This window comes from Leishmania donovani, chromosome 23, assembly GCF_000227135.1.
Source record: "Leishmania donovani BPK282A1 complete genome, chromosome 23".
Taxonomy (NCBI): domain Eukaryota; phylum Euglenozoa; class Kinetoplastea; order Trypanosomatida; family Trypanosomatidae; genus Leishmania; species Leishmania donovani.
Window position 1 is genome coordinate 278,601 of NC_018250.1, and position 13,567 is coordinate 292,167.

At 58.4% G+C, this 13,567-nt stretch overlaps 3 protein-coding genes across 3 annotated transcripts; all 3 read right to left on the reverse strand.

Moving 5' to 3' along the window:
- Window positions 1–2,218: 2,218 nt before the first annotated feature.
- On the reverse strand, window positions 2,219–3,004 carry LDBPK_230770 (hypothetical protein, conserved; the record flags this gene model as incomplete). Its single annotated transcript, XM_003860929.1, has 1 exon — window positions 2,219–3,004. The coding sequence occupies one exon, from the start codon at window positions 3,002–3,004 to the stop codon at window positions 2,219–2,221; it is 786 nt and encodes a 261-aa protein (XP_003860977.1).
- A 4,312-nt stretch (window positions 3,005–7,316) lies between these two features.
- On the reverse strand, window positions 7,317–8,159 carry LDBPK_230780 (hypothetical protein, conserved; the record flags this gene model as incomplete). Its single annotated transcript, XM_003860930.1, has 1 exon — window positions 7,317–8,159. One exon carries the CDS (start codon window positions 8,157–8,159, stop codon window positions 7,317–7,319), a length of 843 nt encoding a protein of 280 aa, XP_003860978.1.
- A 2,811-nt stretch (window positions 8,160–10,970) lies between these two features.
- On the reverse strand, window positions 10,971–13,013 carry LDBPK_230790 (hypothetical protein, conserved; the record flags this gene model as incomplete). Its single annotated transcript, XM_003860931.1, has 1 exon — window positions 10,971–13,013. The coding sequence occupies one exon, from the start codon at window positions 13,011–13,013 to the stop codon at window positions 10,971–10,973; it is 2,043 nt and encodes a 680-aa protein (XP_003860979.1).
- Window positions 13,014–13,567: the final 554 nt, after the last annotated feature.

Sequence of the window (13,567 nt, forward strand, 5' to 3'; positions counted from 1 at the left end):
CGACTCGTCGCGGTGCGTGTCTCTCGGATCACCTCCCGGCAGGCGATCAGTGCGCCTGTGTGGGTGCGAGTGTGCCTACAGTGAGTCCGACTTCAACAGGGACGGCCAGAGCAACGGGGAGAGCGAGAGTAAGGAGGCGAAGATATCCGAAAGGCTGAAAGCAAAGAGTGCCGCAGCTGTGCGTTCTTGGCAACGAAGCATCAAGCGAGAGAACGGCTGAGGCAGAGAAGTAAAGACGAGGAACGGCTAGACCCGAAAGCAGCCTTTCCGCAACCGCTAAACCCCGCGACACCGCCCGTAGAGCGAGCCTCGTCCTTTTCCGAGAACGAATGTGCCGCATCCCTCGAGAGAGAGAGACGGAGTTCTATTGTTGTTTTTTTTTCACGTGCGGGGGAAAGAGGGGGGCTCTCCGTTGAAGTACAAGCACATACTTAAAAGTTCGGCTCGCCGCCAATGATGAGTGCCTCTCTCTCCGTGCGCATACTTTTTCCTCATGCCAGAGGGCTTTTCTCGTGTGCCCTATTTGTTGACGCATGTTTCTCTCTTCGAGAAGAATGAAAAAAAAATTTCCGTATCTCCGCACGCTTCTACGCAGTTCTCGCGATCCACATGCGTACACGAAGGCACGCACGAACAAACATACAGCGCGGTCACCTCTCTCTTGATGTGTTTTTGGCATGGGGCTTCGCCAGCGCCGACAAAGGTGCTCCAGCTCCACTGGCGATCAAGCGAGGTGATACGCCCAGCCCGTCACCGATAAGCAGCGAACGCCACGCTGCCTTTCGGCAGCCCAAAGAGGGGCCTGAGGAGCGCACCGCGTGGCATATAAGCGGTGAGCCCCGCGCTTCGGGAGAAAGACCACCCCCCCCCGCACGACACAGAACGGGTTCGTCAGGAATATCGTTCTACAAATGGTAGATCTTGACGCGGCTCGCCACGGCGCAACCCAAGGGGGGGTCGCGTACCAGGCGATGATGTCGACCCAAAAAGGGATCCGGCGCGGAATGGCCGAGTCACAGCAAAAAAAAAAAGAAACGAGGCGCCACCTGTCTTCCGAGATGTGTTGCTCCCGATGGCGAGTGGGCCGCCAGGGATGCTCTGAATCGCGCTTCTTCTGGCCTGGAAGACGGCGCCGTGATGGGATGATCTTTCGAGGATGACGGAGCGGACCAATGTTTCTTGAGGGAGGGGGGCAGCACAGTCATTCCTAGCTTCGGCGCGGTGGCAAGCATCAGTTGCACACTCCCTCTCCCGCCGAGCCTCTAGTCGTCGTGGCGGGTGGCCTGAAACCCGCCATTGCAGAGTACTTGCGACGCAAGTGCGGCAGGAGAGAAACCCTGCGCTTCAACCTTGCGACCGCGGGAGTTTGGGAGTTGTCACGGCTGCCGTGCTCCCGGTGACAGCGTAATCAAACGCCGGGCGCTGGCGCACGTCACGGCGCAGATGATGGGAGCGGGCCTCCCTTTACACCTCGCCTTGGCGCTGGCACGCCGCTGTTGGCTGGCCAAGGCTTCCCAAGGACGGCCAAAAGAGGTTCACGCCGCTCTTCCCCGTGCATGTCCGTATGGAAATGCATGCACGTTTGTACATCACCCTTGGCTACTACGCTCTCTCTTTCCCGCAGCGCACTTCTTACGGGGTACGGGGCAGAAAAAGTGATACCCAGGCGGCGAGGATGTTCAGACGCGCGCGCGCGCGTGAGGTTCCTCAGAGCCAGAGAACACAAACAGCAGTGCAGCAGATTGAGAAATCGGCGGCCTCAGGAATGGCATTGGTCATCACATGAACGGCGCAAGGGAGCGATAGCCGACTTTGCCTTGACTGATGCATGACAAGCAAACCCCCGGATCTGTGCGACTCCCTATCACGCGGTACGTGGCTGAGACGGCAGCGCCCACCTCCAAAAGCTTCGGCACATGGCTAAAACGGCACAGCGCGCCTGCACCCAATGGAAAGGAAGGGAGAGACTCAGGTTTGGAAGGAGGGAAGTCGACCACATCACAGCAGCGCTTTTATGCGCGCTCCTGCGCAGACCCTCTCTGCAAGAATGTCTTTCTCCCCCATTCACCCTCTTCCCGATCATCAGAAGCACAGGTGAAAGGCTCAGGCAATACACAGAAAGAGCGGCGAGAGAATGCACACGGGCGAACGGCGCACAGGCAGCCGCTGCGTGTGCGTCAGTCGGCCTGCATATGTTTTCTTCCGTCGCCAACCTCTCCTACGACAGCAAGTAATCCACTTCCTGCGCGCTGGTCGCAGCCGACGTGGTCGCGCTTACTGGCAAGGGCTGGCGGTCCTGCGCCTCTTCGCGAGCAAACCTTTCATAGGCCTGCCCAGCAGACGGCAGCGGTTTCGCGGAGCTGATGTTCACTGCGGCATTCACAGAGGCCCCTCCCATCGCCGGAGATGAAGGGCATAAGAACACGAAACCCGTGCGGCCTGCATCGGCTCTCGCGGAACCAGCTGAGCTCGTGTTTCTTCGAGAATCGTCCGCTGCCACGGGATCGCCTGCCATTACAACGGTCGGAGGCGATGCCGCCTCCGCGGAAGGAAGCGCGAACGCCGAAGGAGCCGAACGCTGCGGAGATTTCGCGGCGGCCGTCCTGACTGCTGTGGTCGGTGTCGTCGTCATCACAATGACGTCCGTGGCGTGGTCCACGCCTTCCGTCTCTAACGCCTTGCGCCGTTTACGCATCAGCTCGCGCAAGCTGGGTAGACGACGCTGCCGCCACCATTTGGAGGCAGAGGTCGGCAGTTTCTTTAGCTGGATGAGAAACGAGTCGACGACCACCAGCACCCAGAGCACGATGGAGGTGAAAAGATAGATGAGGCCGCCATTGCGGCAGCAGCGCGACTTCGCTTCCGCGTCCCAGCTGTGCTTCGCAGCTAGAACCGCAAAAGTCCAGTTGCCGTTGCGCAGCATGACAGAGAGCATGAAGAGAAGGATGGAGACGATGAGCGTGAAGGGGGCGCACGCGTACAAGCATCCGGTGCCGGTGCCCATGCTTGCGCAGGCTGCTTTACGCGGGAGCGGTGGTAAACCTGAGTTTGCTTATTAAGGAGGAGTGTGGGTTTGCCAAAGGTGAGGGGGTGGTTCGGGTAACAACTGAAGAGTCCCGCTGTAACGGCACCGGTACACACGAAAAAAAAAACTCAAGCGCGATACACGCTGTGGTAAAGCACCAAACGAACAGCATAAAAGGTAACAAATAAAAACGAACACGCACGCACGCATAGACGAGGAGGCAAGCGAGTCTCTACAGGAAAAGAGGGAGGGCTTCGTGCTCGCGTAGATGCCCTCCTTCCCACCGTGTGTGTGTGTGTGTGTATGGTAAGCAAGGAAGGCAGGAGATGAAACACAAAAGCAGAAAAGGGCTCCCTCCCTCCCTCCCCCCACAAGACGACGACACGCGCACGCACACTTTTGTTACATAATAGTAACAACAAGCACGACAGCAGCAGCTTGCACAAGATAGCTATGAAAAAGCGCTGCTTTTGCGAGAGAAAGCGGCACATGCAACGGGGAGAGGGGGGGGGCTCGATACGTCCCTCGTGTGAGCAGCCGCACGAGCCCACACGAAAAGAAGCCTGCCGTAGGGCAATGTAACGGAGAGCGCAAGAAAACGAAAATTTGAGAAGAGATGCACACGCGGCAGCGGAGGGGAGCTACAACAAAGAGAAAGGGGATCCGCTCGCCTTCGCAGATGCGTACGTGTACGTGTAAATTATGAAGGAAGAGCGGCAGAGGTGCCGTTGCGCATGTTTGGTATATGGCGATGCCAACATGAGCAAGAGAGAAGGTAGCGTGGGGGAGAAGGGGAAGGGGCAGAGAAGTGTGAAATGTGGAGTGTGTGTGTGTGTGTGTGTGTGTGTGTGTCGTGCAACAAGGGGGGGGGGCGAGATGACGCTTGGGGCGATCGGCGGTGCACCGCGAGAACGACGAGTAGGAGAGGGCGGCATACGAGATGGGAGTCGTGGTGAAGAAGACGCGGACCTACCCAGTCCGTGATGGGGATGTCTGGCAAACACCCCCCCACCCGCCCTGATGGCAGGGTATCCACGGATACAGCGAGCAACGGCCTTAGTCTTTTTTAAAAAGACGACTCTGTCACTTGTCGATTAGCCGATGATTGCACATGTTTCGCAGCGACCCCGGCGTCGCGACGGGGTAGAGAGGAAGACGTTGAAGGAATGAGAACGTGCGGCGCATCGCCGGCGCTGCCTGCTATCTGCGCGCAGTTTTCAGCATTCCGCTGCGCCTTCGCCACGCTCGCGGGTCGCATTGATCCGTCAAGCAGACGCTGTGGCCAGGTCTACACCCTGTCCCAGTAGCGGCGACGTGAGAAACATCGCCGGGACACTGGCCGTGACACACTCATGCGCCGCCAAAAGTGTGCCTACACATAAAGGTGTGTGTCTCTGTGGGGGGAGAGCCTCTCTTGTTGCGCACTCCGTGTGGACAGCGTCATCCGCTCAAAACCACCAAGGGGAGGGGGGCGATGTGAGTTGTCGGTATGCCTGCTTGCGAACAAAACTGGGAACTGAGAAGCCGCGTAGAGACGCACCTTGACGGCAACACAATTCCGAGGAAGACGCGAAACGACACCACAGGCAAGACATACGAGGGCACTCAATGCAAAAGTAGTGCACACGTATCGTACACAATGGAGCACTGAAAGAGAGGGGGACAGCTTATGGGCACAGGTGTGGGGTGTCCCAAGCACAATGGATAACGACCAAGTAAAAATGTCATGTCTCCCAGCGAGGATCCCCACACAGAAATAGGCATGCACATGTTTGTCGTTGCACATTTCGGCCAGTAGCTCCCCTCCCCGCGAAGCCAGCAGGGAAGAACGGCGATGCATTCATATTGCTGTCGCGTCTTCGTTGGCGCACCCGGTGAAAGGGAGGGGAGAAGGACGGAAAAAAAAGGACGAAGAATAACACGAATCACAGACCGACAGAGAACTGCATATCAAAGACGTGGAGGGGGGAAAGGCTGCAGGGGCGCTTCTGCAAACTACTGTGGCGGGCGATTGGGTTTAGAGGGCGACAGGGATTTGCCACCTTTGCCGGAGATCTGATTGCTTGCACCTAGGCATAAACAAAAAGATGGATGTGAAGGAATAAAGTTCCAGTCCCATTCACGTGTACACACGCACGGCCCCGCGCGCGCAACCTCGATTCGCCTTCGTCCCAGCATCGTTGTCCTACTTCACGCAAGCGTGCTTCTTCGCGCTTCACCTTGTTTGATCTTCCTTCGACGTCCTTTGACAAGTTTAGTGGCACGCTCTCACCTCGCACGGTTTTGATGTGCTCACATGCACACGCGCGAGTAGACGAAACAACAAAAAAGGAAGTCGAACAAAAGAAAGATATGTGTCGGGTCATTCACGTACTGGAAGCAGCCGTAGCACAGCCAACCAGCAGGACCAACTCCCCCTCCATCGGCATCCGCAAGATATGCCTACAAGTACACCAGCATCGAAGACAGGGATGGAGTTAAGGGGAAGGGATAGAGGGAGTGAGGGGAGGAGCTGAAACGCAGACGAATACAGAGAGAGAGAGCTGTCTAAGACACGGCAGGGCGGTAGTACGCATCAAGCATAAGTAAAGAGGATCGGGAGAGACCGAGGGCGAATACATACACGAGAGAAACGGACTTACACAGGGAAAACGGGGAGGGGGGCACAGCGGGATGAGGGAGGGAGGTGTAAATCGGCGCACACAAACACACAGACACAAGGGCAAAGCAGGAGAGACAGCGGGGACGCAAGATGAGCAAGGCGCACGCGCATACGCAAACGTTTACGCCGATTGCCCCCGAAGCCGACTGTCACCACTTACCGGCTTTTTCTCCACGCATCGCTTCAATCGGTTCCCTCGTCGCCTCACCTTGCTTGCGAAATCCTGTAGGTCACTTTACCGGCGACTGGGGATGGCTCGGAGGCGAAGCGCTGCCCTTCGCCATCGTGCCGAGCGGCGTGCTTTTGGACGACGTGCCGCTACTGACGGCCGTGCTGGGCCTCCTGCTACCGTCGCTGCCGCCTCCGCTGCTAGGGTCGGTGGCCTGAGTGCCGGGGTTTGCTCGAGCGCCGTTCACGCGCCGCGCCGTGACGCGGCCAGATTGCGTGGATAGGAAGGGGTGTGGATGCGTCAACGGAAGCGGAGTAACGAATGGCGCCAGCACCGGAAACGCCGTTGACTGCAGTTAGGGGGTGCTCTGACTCTGCACTTGTTGATGCGCTGCCGCTGCCGATGTGGATGGCACCTGCGCGTTTGAGACCATGACGTTACCGCTGCGGACGCCGGAATTTAGCGGCCGCTGATGCGGTGGCTGCGGCTGAGGGCGCGGTGGGCCCTTCTTCGGGCCTCGCCCACTTGGGCTCAGAGCAGCCTGCGCTCGTCGTCCCTGCGTGCACACGTCGTAGGTGGCTGCTCGGTTCAGCTGCAGGGTTGGCAGCTTCGTCGAAGATTCAGGTGATTGAGAGGGAACCTCGTCGGCCGTGGTGCTGCCGTGTCGCTCCATGGCAAGGTCGATCTCCAACTCTTCGCGTAATATTTTCAAAGGAGTCGGAAGACCCGCACTAGCAGCAGCAGCAGCGGTAGCACTGTTCCTGATGGGTCTTCGTAGGTTGATCTGCTGCGGCGATTGCTCGGCGGAAGCGGCGCCGCGCTGCACGGGCATGTCGAGGAGGGAGTGGTGCGTTGTGCCGACAGGGGCGCACACACACCACGACTGCGCAGAAGTGCTGCCGTTTCCGGCCCGCATTGCTAGTACCGGCGGAAATTCTGAGCGCCGCGAAGACGCTGACGGCACCGATGGCTTCGGCGAAGGAGCAAGCTGTGAGGTGATGTTTTTTTCTGCGGTAGTACCAGTTATCACTTCAGCAGCCGGGACGTACAGCATGTAGGACGTGCTTCTTCGCTTTTGGGAGGTGGTTCCATCGCCGGCATTGAACGCTGCACGGCTCAAGAGGGAAGCTGGCCCTGCATCTGCAGACGTCGGAGCGAATGCAAGAAGATCCACAACAGCGAGTGAGGGGGCGCACAAAACAGCAAGTGCGGCGCTCCTTTAGGGAGATGAGTCGAGCGAGTGCCGGCCCGAGTGCGAGCCCGCGGTGGCTAATACCTGTGAGCTCCACCGGGTCGAGCAACGCGCAGGCACAGGAATCGTCGATGCTCAGCTCAGTTGACAGTGGCGGTGCGCGCTCATGCGGTATTCCCGTTGCCGCAGCGCTGCCGGTGTTAGCGGAAAAGCAAGACAGTGGTGTCTGAGATACGCTGTCAAGGGGAGCTAGTGAAACAACATCGAGTCAACAGTGTGGCGCCGCAGTGGTAGGAGTGCAGCCCGCGCTGCACGAAGTTGTCGAAGCCTTGGCTTGCGCGCGAGAGCTCGGCAGTGTAAGAGGGCACTGCCGCGAGCGCAGGACGATGCCGTGCATCACGGCACACACCTCCTGGTTTACCGCTGCAGCAGTCGCTGGTGGGCCTCCGCGAGTTGGCGAAGCGGAAGGCAGCCCTGCGTTGTTGCTAGAAGCCGTGGCAGCTGGGGGACCCTTCGTATAAGCGAAGGATGAGTTTTCGAGCACAGTCACCGAAGCGCTCTCGGACATCCACATCACCGCCTGGTCGGCGGGCTGCCGCTGCGCTTGCTCTGCCTCCTCGAGAAGCCGCTTCAGGCACCGTACCACTCCGGTGTAGACTGTCGGCAACGACGACGCAGCACCGCTCTCGCAGCTGTTGTTCGGGCCCCGCAGACTGGGATCAAGGGCCTTGATGGCGGTCTGCATCGCACGGCCGCCAGTCGCACCGGCAGGACCCAGCGCCGATAGCTCCTGTACCACTGCCTCTCCGTTCTCGTGTCCCTTTCCTGTGGCACCGCCGGCGCGCACGACGTACAGGCGAAAGGTGAGGAGCGCGGTTCGGGGGACAAAAAGCACCTTGGCGCGCACGAACGCAACCAGCGCCTCACGTACCACATCCAGGCGTGTCAGAGGAGGCACATGCGCAGAAGCAGCAGCGCCTCCCAAGGGCGCGAGCGCTGAGTGCGGTGCTGGCAGGGCCACATCCGTGATGTGCACCGTTGCATCGCCAAGATCCAAAAATACGGCGACGACTTCGCGTTGATTGAACAGATGTTGTCGGAGGGACATCATATGCGCAGAAATCCGCGGAAGAGCTACCCGCACTTGTCAGGACTTCGACGAAACGAATACCGAAAATCCTTTGGTGGCAGTCGGGAGCGCGCGCGTGTGATAAGCTTCAGGGTATGGCCGCTCAGGGGGACTACAGAGGTCAGACAACGTCGCCAACTCACCACGCCATGCACGCAAGAGTCGCGAACGGTGTGTAGACGCACTCGATCTCGTTGTTCTTTCGTTTTCTGTTTTTATGAAAGCCAAAGAGCACGAGCGCATCGAGCGGAAGGAGAGGGAGGGAGCACACAGACAGGCAGGCGCACGAAGGCATACCAGACACAGACAGAAAAAAAAAAACAGCGAGAGGGGTGTCAGATCTATAGGCATAGCGTATGCCTCAAATGATAGCGGGACAGTAAGAGCGACAGGCGAGACAAGAAAGTGAGTGTGTGACGCGATGCAAGGCGAGCAGGAATTCAAAACGCGCCACCGGCCACAAGAGCACCGCACACGCCTAAACAAGCACGCATACACTGAGGGAGAGAGCACAAGATGAGGGAGGGCAGGAAGAGAAGCGAGTAGTTGCGTTGCCGCGCGAGGCGGCCGCCAGTCTGCGAATGAAAATCACCCACGCCAAGAGAGAACAAGTAAAGAGGAGGAAAGGAAAGGAAAGGGAAGGGAGGGGGGTGCAGCCAAGCGTTCGAAAATGAAAAAGGAGACAGAAATGTCTCTGATGAAGAACTATAAAGAGAGAGGTGGAAGGTGCACGCGGGCCCACGCGCAGTCACGGAAGTGGGTCGCGCGAGGGAGGAGACGAATGAGGAAATCTGAAGCAGGAAGAAAAGGAAAGCGGCCTTTCTCTGTTCCTTCTTCTTTTCTCTGAGTGGTGTTGCACGTCAGGAGCACTTTGGCTCCGTCTTACTGTTCGAGTTTCTGCTTGGCTTTCATGGCAGTGAGCCGGGGGCAACTGGTGTGGATGATTCTGCCAAGTAATGGCCACCCTGCGGTGGAGCAATACCACAGGGACGGCAGGGGAGGGGGGAAGGGGCAAAAAGGAGCTGAGGTAGGACACCAGCGCGTATGATGATGGACTGTCACTCTCTTTCTCTCTCTCACTGGGTCGTGTACGTAGCGGCGCGTATGTGTGCATGTGTGTGAACGCGTGCTGATCTGCGTGTATAAACGCAGGCACCTGCGTTTATGGAGGTGTCAGTGGAAGGTATACAATGGCCCCACCGTCGCGATGGCCCGCGACAGGAGTCCATCCACGGACGCACGCGCACGGGCTGAAAAGAGGACGTTGCAGGAAGTGGTTTTGCTTACCCTTCAAAAGAAAAAAAGACTCCCCCCGCTGTGCCTTCTCCTACACAGTTGCCAGTGTACACACACATAGGCAGGCACGCGAGTGCCTGAGGTTGCGAAGAAGACAAGTCACAACAGCAACACGAAAACAGTAGTAGCAGCAGAAGACATAAGCAATACACGTAGGAAGAGTAGGAAAGAGATGAAGGACGGTATCGCAGGAAGCCAGTCGTGCATGAATCAGAATCATCCCCGATGTGCGCGGCCGCAGCCAAGGCAGCGCACATCAAAGTGGAAGCCGCTTTCCCTGTCTGCGTGCGCTCGCTTCACTCCTCACCCGCCCCCCCCCCTCCTCTGACAAAGGAGAGGCATGCGCAGACGTAAAGAAGCGCTCTACGCAGGTGAAGGTCTGTGGTAGAGCGAGGGGGACGGAATGTGGCAGCAGACACCTACCCACATGTACGGCTGTCGCATCGACCGTTTCACGCCGCTCGCAGATGCATGGATGAGTGGGACAGAGAGAAGTAGTGAGGTGAGCACACCCGCATCTGCGCACATGTACGGAGAAGTGTACATGCACACAGACATATACAGAGCATCACACCCCCTTCCGAATGTATCTTCACTACTCCGACTCTCTCCTAGCCACGCTACCGTTCATCTCATTTGTTTGGAGCGTGCCTGTGTGTGCGCGCGCACGCCTACCGCACAACGCGAAAAAAAAAGGCCCCGCCGCACATGCGTTAGAAGAAGGACATGTGCACACGAACCGCAAAAAAAAACTAACCTCATTCGACTTAAGACACCATTATGCGTTTGCATCACCCCCTTCCCTTCCCCTCCCCTCCCGCCTCTTTCGTGCGTTTTGCCTCGACTGCGCCAGATAAGGTGAGGGAAGGGGGGAGATCGATGACGCCCAACAAAGGGAAGCGGCGACGCGTGTTGCATGACTGATGGGGTTCAGGGGGGTGTGCGAGAGAGAGGGAGGAGGAGGAACTGAACTCCCGTCTTCCCTTTCGGTTAAGCGGTTAAGACCACACCAACAACACAAAACAAGAGAAGGTAGAAACGCAAAGTCTAAAACGCAGCGCGCCTTAACCAGCACGCCCCACAGATGTCGAGCGAGAGATCTGGCGGTGAGGGAGCGGGCAGAAAAACAGGGAGAGCTGAGAGCGGGCATATGGCATGTCCACAGACGTCCCATACACGTGCGAAAGGCACGCACGCCGGTGGATGCATGCGTAGGTGTCTGTAGAAGCTCGAGTGAAACGCGCTCTCACGGGTGAGGGGGAAAGCCACGTCCTACCGCTGCACAGGCACGTTCAAGGATACAGGAAGTACGGCAGACGTAAAGAACGAAAGAGAGGGGAGGAGGGAGGGGGAGGAAACTCCTGTGGCCCCCCTGTCACCCTACGCCACCGGAGGAGGAAGAGGAGGCTCTGGCACCATCTTTGAGTCCACCAAGAACTTTCTGCCGTTTTCGTGTTTTTTTTTCGCACTTTCGTGAGTGCGTTCGCTTCCCCAACGTCACCGGAGGAAGCGCTTGAACGCGGCATTCGTACGTGCCACGGCCTCTGGCCCGCTACTGCCACGCTCCTCAGCGCCGCGACCGTCTTTGTCGCTGCCGTGGTATGACTTCTGGAGACGACGACGCTGCGCTGGAGGCGCCTCCAGATCGTAGTCCAAGTCTTGTCGAAGCTGTCCGCGAATGTCATTCGCTATCTCGAGTGCCTCCTTACGAGCGAGCTTCTTGTGCTGCTTTGCGGCCCGAGACGCCGCAGCGAGCGCTTCTGTCTCCTCAGCGTCCAGCGCGTTCTCGTCGTACACTCCGTTGCGTGCGTCGCGCGCCATCTGCGCGCGGTTACGCTGTGCAATGCGGGAGGCGCGGAGCGTCTGTTTGCTGCGCACCTTATCAGCGCTGTCCTTCTTGTCCCATTTTGCCATCTTGCGCTCCCGCTGCAGCTCCTGCTTCGACTTGACTTCCTTTGTCTTGGGTGCTTCCTTGTAGCCGAGTTCTTCATCCACTTCTTCGTCCCGGCCCACCAAGAGACCGGTCGGCGCCGCCTCTCCCAGCGACTTGCTAGCGCGCCGCATTTTCTTCTCGCGAATCGCCCGCGCCTTGCGGTTCAGTCGCAGATTTTCGTTGTATTCTGCCAGCCGCTTTTCATTAACGCCAGGGACCTGGATATCCATCGAGATGGTGTCTGGCGGAAGCTTGTCGAGCAGGTTCGTCACCACCCGCTCCTTGCGGTGCCGCTCCGTCTCGTGTGGGTTGGCGTAGTAGAAGTCGGGGTTCGCCTCCCCAGAGCCCGGGATCAGCAGCGACGTAAAGCCGCGCGAGTGGCCGATCCCAATCACATCTTCAAAGGGGCAGAACCGCACCTGCTCGGCAATATTGCCGTAGCCGAGGCCAAACTTCATGTAGGGTGAGCTCGGCTTGGCGGCGGTGAACATATCCTTCCAGATGTGCACGTTTGTGCCACCGCCGAGCGCCACGAGGCTGCTGCTGGAGATGTCGAGTGTGTGAAAGCTATAGGTGACGGCGTACTCCTCTAGCGTGCGGAGCGTGCGGCAATCCCACACCTTCATCGCGTGGTCGCCGCCGAGGGTCAAAAAGAAGCGGCCATTCGGGTGGAAGCAGATATCCTCGATGACGCCCTTGTGGCCCTTCAGTTGCAACAGCGGGTCCACCACCGTTGGTGACCAAAACTTCACAACGCCACGCAGGTCGCATGTGGCGGCGACGCCATTGCTGGGGTTCACGGCGAGACAGCTCGTCGGGTCGCGCATGACGGCGGGCACTTTGGTGCCCACCTCCTGCCCAGTGCTAATATCCAGATACTGCATTGTGCTATAGGTGGATGAGGTGGCGGCGAGCAGCATGTGCCTTGGCAGGTACCCAAGGCGGTCCATGTGCGCCATCTTGGAGAGGAGGTGCATCTCCGTTCCCTCTTTCGTGTACATGTAGACAAACTTCTTCTGCGCGACTGCCGTCATACTGTGGTCGACCAGGAAGATGGCGTCGCTGATGCGGTCCTTCAGTTGTGTCTCGCCCTCAAGGTGAAAGGATTTCCAGCGAATATTGGCCATGTGACCGCGCAGGCCCGCGAGCAGCAGGTGCGTGCCGTTCATCGAAAAGTCAATCTTGTAGGGCCCCAGCTTATCCAGCACGAGGCTGTAGCGCTTCTGCTGGGTCTGCAGATCCACGCCACTGGCAATGTCGCGCTGCGAGACGCGGTCAGCGACTTCGTGATCGTCCAGCAAAAGCCCGGTGTTGTCCTCCTCCATTTGATAGTACATGTCCACCTTGGCGAGTCTCTTGGGGGCTTGTCGGTTCAGCTCCTCCCGTCGGCGCGCCCCGCGGTTGCGCAGGGCGGCTGTGTCGGTCACCCACCGACCCTGTATAAACTTTTTCTCATGCTGCCCCGTCTCCTGCTTAAGCTCCTCCGTGCGCTTATCGATGAGTTCCTGCACCTCCTTGGAGAGCTTCCGCTGTGCACCAACCGGTCGCGGTGCGGCCGTGGCCACCGGCTGTGAAGATCGGGATATCGACGATGTGGTGGGTGGCATGACTTGCAGTTCCTATGCGTTTAGTGTGGGTGTGTGGGAACCACGGAGCACGTGCGAAACGAACACGCCAAATAAAACTCGTCACAGTATTCGAGAAGAATGTGAAAGGAAGCGATGGAGGGAGCCGACAGGAGACGTGGGGAGGGGGGCGGCGACGCACATCAGGAGGCACCATTGAAGGCCGCAGGGAAGAAGGGAACAGAAAAGGCGCCGCCCTCCAGTCCTTGCGCCTCTCTGCGCGAGCCGTTCACGCAGTGTGAGAGAAGCACCTGACTGAGAGCACGCGAGGCCGAGCTGGGCGCACAGACAGAAAGCGTGAAAGCATTCTGCAGCCCATGGCTTCCTGTTTTTTGTTTGCCGTCACAGTGCGCAAGCGACACCCATCGAACAGAAAAACCGCTGCTGGCACGCTCCTTCTCTGCACAGCGAAGATGCAAGAGAAAGGTGCTTCAGCGAGCAATGTGAAGCTCCTTGTCCACACAGCCTTCGAGGTTGAAGCCCGGCCATTCCCGTCGTTGGTGTTCCCCCGTTAGACCGTGGCAGACACAGTGGTT